Source organism: Dipteris shenzhenensis, chromosome 3 (assembly GCF_047967505.1).
Source record: "Dipteris shenzhenensis isolate YYH24624 ecotype China chromosome 3, Dip_SZ_1.0, whole genome shotgun sequence".
Taxonomy (NCBI): Eukaryota; Viridiplantae; Streptophyta; class Polypodiopsida; order Gleicheniales; family Dipteridaceae; genus Dipteris; species Dipteris shenzhenensis.
In genome coordinates this window covers 28,534,933-28,547,358 of record NC_141598.1, presented here as the reverse complement: position 1 = coordinate 28,547,358, position 12,426 = coordinate 28,534,933, and the positions used below count along the sequence as shown (strand labels likewise).

The 12,426-nt window shown below is 42.6% G+C and overlaps 1 protein-coding gene across 5 annotated transcripts; it reads left to right on the top strand.

Annotated features, from left to right (window-relative positions):
- Positions 1-6,966: 6,966 nt before the first annotated feature.
- On the top strand, positions 6,967-11,365 carry LOC147903612 (uncharacterized). 5 transcript variants are annotated; one of them, XR_015540768.1, is made up of 6 exons: positions 6,967-7,893; positions 8,015-8,390; positions 8,489-8,566; positions 8,680-8,794; positions 9,448-9,565; positions 11,244-11,365. XR_015540768.1 is itself a non-coding variant. In XM_087372552.1 (4 exons), exons 1-4 carry the CDS (start codon positions 7,520-7,522, stop codon positions 8,728-8,730), a joined length of 879 nt encoding a protein of 292 aa, XP_087228678.1. In that variant the 5' UTR covers positions 6,968-7,519; the 3' UTR covers positions 8,731-9,246. The 5 variants fall into 5 exon arrangements, 1 of the variants encoding a protein (XP_087228678.1); XR_015540769.1 differs by lacking the exon at positions 11,244-11,365 and adding an exon at positions 10,991-11,183 and having other exon boundaries at positions 6,968-7,893; positions 8,680-9,074; XR_015540771.1 differs by lacking the exons at positions 9,448-9,565; positions 11,244-11,365 and adding an exon at positions 8,909-9,246.
- Positions 11,366-12,426: the final 1,061 nt, after the last annotated feature.

Sequence of the window (12,426 nt, the reverse complement as noted above, 5' to 3'; positions counted from 1 at the left end):
ATTATGGAGCCATACTCTGATTGCATAGCCTCCATCCACCTATCATCACCTATCATCTGATTGCATAGCCTCCATCCACCTATCATCACCTATGCTTCTTCAAGACACTTGGGTTCTTCAGCACGGATCACCTCTGTCATCAAAGCGTAGTTGACTAAGTGTTCCTACGCCCTTCTTTGCTCCTCTAATCTCTTGGACTGGCAGTGTTCGGATGGTTCCTCCTCAATGGCTAGAGGTTCTCTACCGTCTTAAAGCTGCTTTATCCACTTTGGGAGTGGCGGTTGCCGTTGTGGTTCCGTAGGCTCTTCTTCCTCTTCTTTATCTTGAATCCTCCCAAGCACCGTTAGGGGAGTTTGGTCTACTGTTGGTGGTTGTACTGGATGGATATCCTGGTCCTGGTTGTCTGGGAAGGAAGCATCCTCCTCCAATTGATGCGGTTGTTCTGAGAAGACCACATCGCGACTTACTATTACCTTCTTAGTAACAAGATTATAGAGACAGTAACCCTTCGCCTCTTCATTGTAGCCCAAGAAAATACACTTCCGGCTCTTCAGTTTCCATTTGGTCCTATTAGCATCAGGGACATGCACAAAATAGTCACATCCAAAAACTCTGAAATGTGCAGCTGAAGGTTTCTTACCAGAAAAGGCCTGCAGTGGAGTCATCCCATTCACAGCCTTCGTGTAGCTATGATTCAGAATGTAAACCGTCGTGTTACATGCTTCAGCCCAGAAAGTCTTTGGTAAATCTTTCCCTTTCACCATACTCCTGCCCATTTTGCAGATGACGCGCATCTTGCGCTCTGCTACTCCATTTGGCTGTGATGTATGTGGTAGGGGTTTCTGCCTCTTGATCCCGTGACTTTTGCAGTAACTTTCGAATTCACTTGATGTGAACTCTCCACCTCTGTCTGATCTCAACTTCTTCACCTTCCTTCCCGTTTCTTTCTCGACCATTACATGCCATTCTTTGAACTTACTAAAAGCCTCATCTTTAGTCTTTAGGAAGTATATCCATATCCTTCTACTGTAGTCATCGATCAGCATCATGAAGTAATAGGAACCACCCAAAGCTTCCGTCTCCATCTTTCCGCAGAGGTCCGTGTAAACGAGCTCTAGAGGAGCCTTTGCTCTGCTGGCCTCTTTAGGAAAGGGCTGCCGATGTTGCTTGCCCATCATGCAAGCTTCACATACATAAGGTAGATCTGTAATTTCTGGTAGGTTAGCAATCATTCCACTTTTATCCATCTCCTTTAAAGAACTAAGGTTTAGATGACCAAACCTCTCATGCCACAGCTTAGTGTTGCTCACATCGGCTCGAGCACTGAAAGCTGAGAGTTCATAGATGTTGTTGCGCCATGTACCTCTACCAATGACCTTCCCTTGAAGATCGAAAATCTGTGCGCCATTCTTATCGAAGTGAACTTTGAGGTCCCGATCCGTGGACAACAAGTTCCTCTTAATATTTGGCACATAAAGAACATCGGACAACTGTTTTACAACTCCATCTGACTTGAGAGCAATCGTACCTTTTCCTTTTGCTGGACATTTTGCATCATTGCCGACTACTACCAGGATATCATTCCCTACCAGATGTAGAGAGGTATACCAATCCTTCCGACTGGTCATGTGGCGCGATGCACCACTATCAATAATCCAAGGTTCATCCGCAGGTACATGAACTGCCTCTATGCAAATCTCCTCAATTACTACGAACAGCTCTACTCGTACTGCCTGGCGCGCTGTTGCTGGACTCTTTCTTTACTCCATTCTTCTCATCTGCAATCTTCTTCAGGCACTCATTCCGCTTGTGCCCTGCCTTGTTGCAATAGAAGCACTTGATCTTCTTCTTTCTCTTTTTATCATCAGAAGAAGATGGGCTACCAAAGTCCTTACCCTTACCTTTCTTTGATGCAGCTGAGAAAGCCGAATCTTCTCCAGTCCTCACCTTTTGACGCATCTCCTCCTCTAGAAGCATCGCGTTGAAATCCTCAAAGTTAAGGGGCGGATTTTTGTTCAGCGTATTCAGTGCCGTAACAAGACTGTCATACTTTGGTGGGAGAATCCGTATGCACCTTCGTGCTAGATTGTCGCTGGTGATGGTGATGCCAATCGCAGTCATCTGATCGCGCAGATTCTTCACCCTGGTGATAAACTTCTCCACCGTTTCAGACTCAGACAATTTCTTGTTCGCAAGTTGAGTCTCTAGATTCTGAATCCTTGTATGATTCGTGGTCTCATACTGATTTTTCAAGACCGTCCATGCCTCCTCCGCTGTGGTGACATATTTAATTAACGCCATGACAGAATCACTTACATTGCAGACAATAGAACACAACACATTTGCATTTCTTCTTGTCCACGCGAGAATCTCATCCGCAGTTGGTACTATATGTTGTCCTACATTGGCTGGATTCGGTCTTGCAACTGGCTTCACGTCCACCCCAGTAGCAGTATCCCAAAGCTCGTATGCGCTTAGGTTGGTCTTCATCTTGAACTTCCAGAGTGGATAGCTAGTGCCATCCAACTTTTCGCTTTCACCGAACGGTGGGATTCACGGTCTTGTGGACTAGGCCATCTCTCACAATCTGCTCGCAAACAGAAACACACTACCAAATCTTCTTACTAGAGCCCAAGCTCTGATACCATGTAAGAAAACAATACAACGTCTGTGCTCATCAACAGATAATAGGATTTCGTATGCAAGAGAGAAAAACAGATAGTATGGAGAATCAAAATTTTGATTACTATAAAACTGATACAATAGATGGCGCTACCTCCCAACCGTGCGCTCCTGTGTGAGAAGCTTCGATGGCGTGTTGGAAACAATAGAGGACGAAGGCTGGATGCTAAGGAATTAGGGTTGTTGTAGCCAGTGATGATAATGGGCTTCACGGGCTTGCTCTTATATAGCCACCAGTCGTAGTCGGTTAGACCCAATTGGGTGACCGACCCAGTCGACCCAAAACGGCCAACTGGAGGTCGGTCTCGAAATAGGCCACCGACCACACGATAGAACCATGGCGTAGAATAGAGCAACTAACCTACAGTTTTTCATTCGGTCCAGAGCCATCCGGGATCATCTGGGGCTCCAAACGAGCCTCGCAACCCAAGAGTGGACTGCCCTGGGAAATGCTCCGTCTACCCTCAATGCGGTCAATCATGGGATGCCTTCCACACTTGCATGTAGCCTAGTTGGCAGTGTGCCAACTCTATTTGAAGCCGTCGAGCCATCAAGCCACACATGGCCCCCATCTGGTGTCCAAACCAGGACCTACCAGATAATCGAGCTACTCAAATGCTTTCTCCTCATATGGGGGGCTTACAGGTAGAGTTAGTTGGTTCCCGCGTAGTTACACGAGAGTGGAGCATTGATATCTAACAATTTATCCATATTATAGATCTTGTTTGAATGTGGCAACCCATGCTCGAGGATAATAGGGCTATATATTATGGTTGTAGTGAGTTGTGACATGGGGACTTTGTGAAAACGAGCCACATCTCTCTAATCACTAAATTTAACAAAAGTTGATGAATCACATCAAATTGATAATGTATATACCCCCCATACATTTTTCAATGTATGGGGGGACATACTGATGCAATAAAGCTCCAATTTTCTACCAATAGGCCTATAATGCATGCTGAAACTCGATATCCTATGTGCTTGAAGGAAACTAAGTATTTTGCCATCTTGTGACATGACATCATCAATTAAAAGGATGCCTTAGTGGGAAGAAACTAAGCTTTGCGAGGCTCCTTAACTACCCTAATGAATGCTCTTCAATCTTAATGAGCTGCCTATCATTGGGGTTCTTCCAAACCACTGCAAGTACTAGAGAACCTTTTCCTAATCAATAATGACATTGTGTGCTTGTGCAAGCCCGCACATGCGCACACACACGCACATGCGTGTGCACGCACACACACTGCATATGCACATGGACATGCATGCATAATGCAGTTTAAACCATATCATGATTTTGTTTAGAAGAATTATTGATGGTCTACTCGAAACATTAAGGATCCTAGTATCAATCTAGTTGGATATAGCTAATTGACTATGGCCAATATATGTAATCTTTTATATGAGCATTTTTAACTTCAATTTTACAGAGCGATGATAACCATACATAATCATAAATGATGTTGCCCATTTTTAATTCAATGGAGTCAATAATAGGTGCAACCAAAAAATCAAATTATTATTTAACAATATCTACTCACCATTAAAATACTATTTTTAATCATTGCTAGCCCCTTATATGAAAGATGGGTGAGGAATTGATATTTCTTATTGTTTTGATATAAGGATGCAAAAAAAATCATGTTTCGTATCCTTATTAATGTTGAAAAAGTGCACCTTCATGTTATGATTCCTTGATGTTTTAGAAACCCCTTTAGGATGAGCACATGTATACTAGAAATGCAAGGAATGGTGCCATCATGAGGTTTATTGCTCTATACTAGCCCATTGAGATTTTCTACCCTTGGAATTGGATGCATGGTAATGTAATAGACCCATGGGGGGGGGGATATAGACTTGAAGTGGAAGATTAGTTATTGTGAGTCCATAATTATGACATTGAATAACGATTATACATCTAGAGCCCCTTCCCTTCAATTTGCAATATCTAGTTTGCATTCTTGCTCAACTTCCATACCTTTCTAGCTATGGGGTGAGCACTCCAATCCTTCTTGCTACCTTCCCTCATATAGGCATTGCTATAGAAGCTAAAGCAAATGAGTAGTTCACCATGATTTTAAAGGAAGATCCCTAGCCACTATCTTTATTCCCCATCTAACTATGTATCACATATTGAAACTCATCGAGGACATTCAAACTCTATATGCCTACTTGGAATCAACTTCATGGTTTTCCTTTTGATATGCTTCTATTGAAGTCAAATTACTAACAACTACTTATATATATGTGTTTAGATTATTCAATCTTGATTAAAAGACTTTGATCATCCTTGGTGGATGTCTTTGTTACACTCTTGCTCTCTATGAGTTGTGAGCGGGGAAACAATTGTAGATCGGCTTCAAAGCTTGCCTACCTCACTCAAGTTAACTTGTTGCTTGGTGGGATGGTGATGGGTGAGTTGGTCTACCTACAACACTTGGAAAAGACAAAGGCTAATTTTTGAAAAGATGTTTTCTTGGAAGAAGCTTATGAAAGGCTCAATGTACTTATGAAAAGCCCTTACAAAAGGATGTACTTATGACCACAGTTGGACACAATCATCATCAAAAGGTTCAAGATTTAAACTTGAAAATTTGTTATAGTTTCATTAAAGGTCATTCCAATTTTGTTATAGAAAATGAGTAAATAGTGTTGTTAGCAAATTTTGTTGCAAAACTTGCGCTTTCTTTCACAACATTTGATCGATAACTATTTTGGTTATTACAGCTTAGAAAGTGCAAGTTTTTAATTTTGCTACGGTCCCAAAAGTTAAGGATAAATTTGTGATCTAAGGTGGTCTTAATTAGCATGAAGGGTGTGGTCCCCTTGTGATGAAACACTGAAATGGAAGTAATTGTCTACAGAAATTGAGTTAGCTTTAGCAAGGTAAGTAGTAATGTTAAGATGTGTACACACATACATTGGACTAAAATGAGATAGCATGCCAAATACATTTTTTGCTCATACTGACAAGAAAAGTTATCATGCCTTGTTTGGATGTCTTGCCTTGTACAAATGTCCTTATTCAAACAATTTAGATTAACCATGAGGGAATTGTGGTATTGCCATGATGCATGTGATCCTAGTCAAATTAGGAAAACCCGTAATTGAGCTTGGGCATTGGAGATGCACTATTGTGTAGTAGTAGGAAATTTATTCGAAGGTATTGCCATGATGCATGCAAGCCTACTCAAATTAGTAGTAAAACCTTAATTGAGCTTGGGTATTTGAGACGGACTACTAGTGCTACCACTCATAGTGTGTAGTAGGAGTGAGAATCTAGGAAGAGCAAAAGTGGGAATGAAATGGCATCACTTGTAGGAGCATATGAACGAATGCTGGGATGATGGCATACTGTGTGCAATGTGAGAGAATTCCAATAGTTGTGCTTAGAATTGGAAAATGGATGGCTTCTAGGGGCCTATCTCCATGCTAGAAAAATGTGGTGCTTGTTTATGCACCCTGGCTTAGTAGGAGGATGGATTGCCACTGGCATTTGGGCAACATGCCATGTTTAGGGAAATTATGGTAGTAGGGACGACACCCAGCAAAGTGAGCAAAGGTGTTGGGAAAGTGGACAGAGCAGAGGATGAGAAGCTCCTGAATGCTCGGCATGATGTCCATCACGAGTTCAAGCAACTGGGTGAATGAGTCTACCATTTTTCAAAACGTTGGATCGGCCACCCGACTATCACCTTTACGTTGTATAGTTGTCCTGCACGCATCATTGGATGCTTGACATAGAGGTTCGCAAGATGCACTCTCTAGTGTTTGGATAGCCGACGAAACCTCCTTTCTGTGATGGTCTTGACCAAAGCTCCCTGAAACTCATCCTCTGGGTTAGCGTCCCCAGTTGATTGAGCTCCAGGGACACTCCGCGCTCGTTCATAGCCCTAAACAAGCTCCCGCAAACCCCATTGAGCTTCCATTGGGTGCTGTTGAGCTTGTCCTTTTTACTTGTACACAAGGTCCCATAAAGCTATTACCAGAACCTCGTACTCTTACAGTTGATCAGAAAACAGCTCACGTGGATCTATACGATCTTGGACAAGACAGAGGCAATGGTTTCATCTATGCACGATGGAGAAAAACAATAGCTCAAACCACCGTGCTGCAGGCCCCTGTTCCTGTCCATGCCGTGTGCTGGGCGCATTCATACTGTGGAAACAAAGGCTCTTGTAAGCGTCAACCTGGTAAAAGCTTGAGGGAGGGTTGTCATGTGAGCCACTCTGGTGATACGAGTGTGAGAGTGAGAGAGAGGGAAGGTAGAGTCAAACGAGGTGGTTTTCCGAGTTTGGGGGTAGCTTCACACAGGTGCTTCCCACTTTGGGCATTTACACTGGGTCTTCTCTTCTTCTTCTTCTTCTTCTTCTTCAGGATCTTCATCTTTTCATTCATTCATCTTCATCGCCATAGCCATCCTCTCCAAGCTTTCTTCTTCCTCCTTACCCCCCCTTATCCTTCCTTCCAACCTTTCCATGCCATCTCCCCCCTCCCCTTCTTCCATGCTTTTTCTCCTCCCTTCCTCCATCTCTCTCCTGCCCCCCCCCGCCCCTTTTTCTCTCGCTCGTTTTCCTTGCTCTTTCACCCGCAGGCCTTTCACTCTTGGAAACAGTTTTCGCTTCTCTCCCGATCGTGGAAGAACGTGATTCTTCTCTGAGAAGGTTCCTCTTGGACCGTTCGGCCGTCCAGAACGCAATGCTCATCGTTCTTTCATTCTGATGCTTCAATGAACGGTCTCCGTTTCGTCTTGCACTGATGCGTCATTTACCTATCAAGACGATCACGCTAGTGGAAAGGTTTTAGAGACGCTGTTGAGATCTTGATTCAGAACATGCCTGGGGGTAGTGTTTGTGTTGGGATATCGTTGGCTTCTTGCAAAGGTCTGGAATTTGAGAGCTGTAAGGCAGGCATGCCCGCAGAGACTTTACAGGACGAGGCGCTGCTCCATCAAAAGCGGAAACTGATTGAAAATGGGGATTTGGCGCTTCGATGGGGGCAGCGGAAGCGGTCCAGGTTTGCAAAAGCAACCGCAGTAGATACGGCTTGCGACGCACCCAACGCCAAAAGGTCTGACCAAATAGCGACGGCCGTTGAGAATACCGTATCCTCCATGCAAAGGTCGCCTGCGTTAGAGAGTCATGACGCTGGGCGGGAAGTTGGTTTTCCATCTCAACCGAAGATAGAACGGCGGCCGCAACCGGATAGGTAAGCAATAGACGCATCCATTTAGCTTTTTGAAGGGATCTCTCCTAACATAGGCAATCTGATGATGCTTGCGAGTCCTCTACCTATAACGCGTCTTTTGTGCTCTCCTTTGATTTCTCAGGAATGCGGACAATTCAGCTGCTCCGCTCAACTTGTCCTCCCAAAATAAATCCGCTTTTGGGAATATTGCTGGTAACAGTCTTAATCGGCGGCCTCTATCTCATGAAAGATCTGATAAAGTTCCCGATCCTTCAAGAACCTTGGCCAACAACCGGGGCGCACATAAAAATGCTCGGATTCACAGAAGAACGGAAGTTGAGTCTCTGCATGACAAACCTGTCATGCTAGGAAAGTTAAACCTGGATTTATTTAAATGGCCTAAGATCTTAATCTCCCTTTCCCATAAAGAGAAAGAAGACGATTTTATGGCTATTAAGGGTTCGAAACTGCCGCAAAGGCCCAGGCGAAGGGAAAAACATATAGAGAAGTCTGTATCGGTAAGATCCGCTTCGTTGTGTTCCGCCTCTTCACATTCTTGTTGACATTTTGTTTCTGTAGATTGTCGCGTGACATAACAGATTTTCCGTTGTGGCAGTACGTCAGTCCGGGAACATGGCTCTGTGAATTGACCCGCGACAGATACGAAGTGAGAGAGAGGAAGTCGTTGAGAAGGGTGAGTCGCACTTTTTTGGCTTTTGAAATCAAAATAACAAGCGGGTATCTGGACTTGATGTTAGATACGGCGTTCCTCGTTCTCAATCCTAATTTTGCTCCTCGTCTGTACAGAAACCTAGAGGCTTGAAAGCAATGGGAAGCGTGGAGAGTGATTCCGAGTAGGCACTCTTACCGTGAAGCTGTGACCCTTAAATTCTGTGCTTTGCTGAGAGGTGGAGTGTTACAGGTGGAATCTATTTCCCCTATCAACCAATTCTTTATCTTTATTGGAGAGCAGTTTCAAAATGAAGCTGCGAGGCACTGATGCTAGTGTGGTCTCATTGTTTGTTTTATGGTAAAGAGCAGAGCTTGTGCTGGTCACAGTCATTTCAATTGTTCCGAGGCTCCTAGCATTGTTTTGCATTTCAGCAAAGGCCTCAATTTTACACACGAGTTTTTTCGTCAGATCGTTATATATACAGCTCTGTAATTTTCAACCATTGAGGGAAATCTGATGAAAGATTTTGGTTAGTTTCTTTGTTAGACTTGTAATTTTATCAGGACAGCTATTCTTCGTTTGTTTATTTTTGGCCACTGTCAGCTCTTAATTTGAATTCTGCTAGAATTTTTGTGGACATGATTTTGCAGTGCTTTATCAAATATTTAAGCTCTTCATCAATTTGTTTGCAGTTCCTTAGGCACGAGTCAATTGTATGCTTATCACATTTGACCAATTATCTTTACATTCCATTATGTTTACATTCCATTATGATGGAATAAGATTGAATTTGTCATGGCATCATCAATTATGTTTTGCATGCTAGCATAATGCCTTATTTTTAGATGTTTTGTATACTCCTTTTTAAACATTAATGCAGGGAGATGGAATTTGGATTGCAGAGTAATTCACAGATCGTTCTCTTGCCTTCAGTAAGAAGAGATGATATTGTTCCACCCGACAGTCATATAGTACATGAGGCTGCAGAATAACAGTGGCAAATCTGCTGTGTAATCTGCAGTAAGTATTCCAATCTCTTGGATCACTGGAAGTCTGCTCTTCTTGTGAATCCTACCTAGCTATATGGTGGGACTTGCCTCTTGGTCTTGGTGTATGCGATGGCAATTTTTTGGCATTACGTGTTGGAAAATAAATTATATGTCTCTATGGATTATTAAGCTTTAGAGTTTGTGCTGAACAATCATCCATCTGGGATAACTGTGAGTGCTGTTGTCGCTCAAAGACAATTACAGTTAACGTTGTGCGAGCAGAGTCAGTTGTGCTGAGTTCGAAATGGTAGTGATCCATGCTGCAGTGCATTGATTGCTGATATACAGCTTTATCTTGGCATGGAAGTAGTTTTTGTTGCAGTCTGATGCAGATTTCAATTTATGCCATTGATTACTGCAAGCATCCTTCCACAATTACTTTAGCAATTAATTGACATCCCGCCCCCCCTCCCCCCCTTCCCCTCCAAGCCCAAACAAAACCACCCACCCCCACCGGAAGCAAAAGGAAAACCCAATGAAGGTCTGGTAGAAAGCATGAATAAGACGAGAAATCTAAATAAAGATTTTGAAAATGAATCCCCTATTGATGACTTAAAACTAGTGGTCTCTAATTTGAGGTGTAGTCTCTCTCTCTCTCTCTCTCTCTCTCTCTGTCTCTCTCTCTCTCTCTCCCTCTCTTTCTTCTTGGTGTCTAAAAGATTGTGTTTCTGGGTTATCTATGCCATCCAGTAGATCTTCTTAGGTCCATGGTTTGTGCTACAGGTCCATCCTAATGATCTCTCTCTCTCTCTCTTAGATCTTACTTCACTCCTTATGAATGTGTGTAATATTGAGTGTACCCATGGGTATACATTGGTTGAAGTTTTGTGTTAAATACTTTCAGATTGGTTTATCTACAGCAGAATCTCTCTCTCTCTCTCTCTCTCTTTCTCTGCTGTTTGTTTTTAGCTTTATTTTCCAAAATTCCAATTGGTAAATCCTGCCTCTCTGCTTGTAAGACAGATGTCTCATGGTGAATCCTTGCTCTCTGCTTGTGAGAAAGATATATGAGCTTCGAGCTAAGCTCAGCTAGGTTTATTGGTCCTATGGTGAATGCTTTGATCCTCACTCTGCATTGGCAAGTCATATATTGCTTGACGAGACCCCAATCAAGACTGCTTTTTGGATATATTGAGAGCAGTGTGGAATGCTGAAAAATAGAGGGGTGCTGGGGTGCTGAGCACTGATCCTTTGGAAGAGTTTGACTACAGTTTCAACCCAGTAAACGGGCGCCCTGGGGCCACACTTGAACAAATAGTGTGCCGTATGAAACAGTCAACATTTTGTTATTTGGAACTACTGTCATTGAGTCCTTACAATGTTTGTTGTGGAGTGCCCTTGTAGAGGTTGCGGAGTGGTGCATTTTGTCTTCTTACCTCTGATCCAATATGTACAGCCTAGCTGTTGTGCATCAAAGAAGATATTAGGGCAAAAAGATGTTGCTGGAAGCTGACTGTTGTAAGCCTCCTTTGAAGGAGGATATACAACAAAGCTGTTAAAGCTTGCATTCAATCTGAGAGGCAGCGTCCAGTGCTCAGCAGTGTGAGATTTGCATCCTTGACCTGCTTGAAATTGGATGGCTAATTGTAAGAAGGCCAAAATATATTTATGTCAGAATCAGTATTTACTGATGCTTATGTGCTTCACAGGTGTGCCAATAATGCAGGAAGAAATACTACTCCTTAAGGTTGGACAGCCTAAGGTTGGACAGAACTTTTGCTGAAGCATCAAGTGGAGTAACGTGCCCTTTTGGTCCTCATTGGTGCAGGGCTTGTCAGCATGTTACTGAATTTTGAAAAGTTAAGTCTATTGTGATTTTCAAACATAAAACATTTTCAATTAATCATTTGTTGAATTCGAAATCTAGAAACTACACAGTTCAGGTTAAATTCTTAGCACTTGGAGTGCATGTTGGTTGTTCCTTTTATGGATAACATCATTGCACTAGGTGACCTCACTTTGTGAACGCAAGGCTCCCCAAACTTCTCATGAATCATAAATTGGCAAAATGAACATCATCTTGGCTTCTACCCTTGTGTCTTGGAAATTTACGTCCTTTGTAAAAAGTATCCTTAAATAATGAGAATGCATTGCATGGATGCCGAGTACTCTCCCTTGAAGCACTCCCTTTTGCTTTACACGCTGTAGAGGTTTGGTGATCAAAGCACTAAGATAGTACCCTTGAATTGTGATAACAAGAGTATTGCATAGTACTTTTGCTATATACATTATAGGGGATTGGTGAAGTGGAATCTTGGAACTTGAAACCATTAAAGTTTTATGTTCAATGATGATATTAAGGGTATCAGTTTTGTATGACTAAAAGTGAAACTAAGGCTGTTTTATGTTTATGTAGACGAGTAATTGCAACCTAGGTACTCGATCATGAGATAGTGACTCTAGGTACTAAAGTTAAAGGCTATGAATACTAGTAATTGCCCTTGAGATCTTTCTACTATGTTGAGGTATGCTTCAAAATCTCTCTCTCTCTCTCTCTCTCTCTCTCTCTCTCTGCCTCACACACACACTCACATGCACACGCACGCAGTCACGCATGCATGATGCTGAATGCTTCATTTAGTGTGCATGGAGGGGAGAGCATAATACAACCATCAATTAGTCGAATGTTAAACCTTGATAATTCAAGTTTGATATTGCCCAAGACCAAGAGCACGGATGCAAATGACATCTTTGCTAACCACTACCTAGCCCAACTCACCATAGACTCCATTAAACCATTCTTTGAGGTACTATTGTTTTCATGTTGGTTATTTAATGTTTCTTTTTTAGGGGAGTAGCCATTTTTACTAGAGTGACTAGTGTTGGCATATA

Coding starts and splice junctions, on each gene's coding strand:
- LOC147903612 (XM_087372552.1), top strand. CDS start 7,520: ATGCCTGGGGGTAGTGTTTGTGTTGGGATATCGTTGGCTTCTTGCAAA. Junction 7,894..8,014: donor CGGCGGCCGCAACCGGATAG/GTAAGCAATAGA, acceptor TTGATTTCTCAG/GAATGCGGACAATTCAGCTG. Junction 8,567..8,679: donor AGAGGAAGTCGTTGAGAAGG/GTGAGTCGCACT, acceptor TCGTCTGTACAG/AAACCTAGAGGCTTGAAAGC.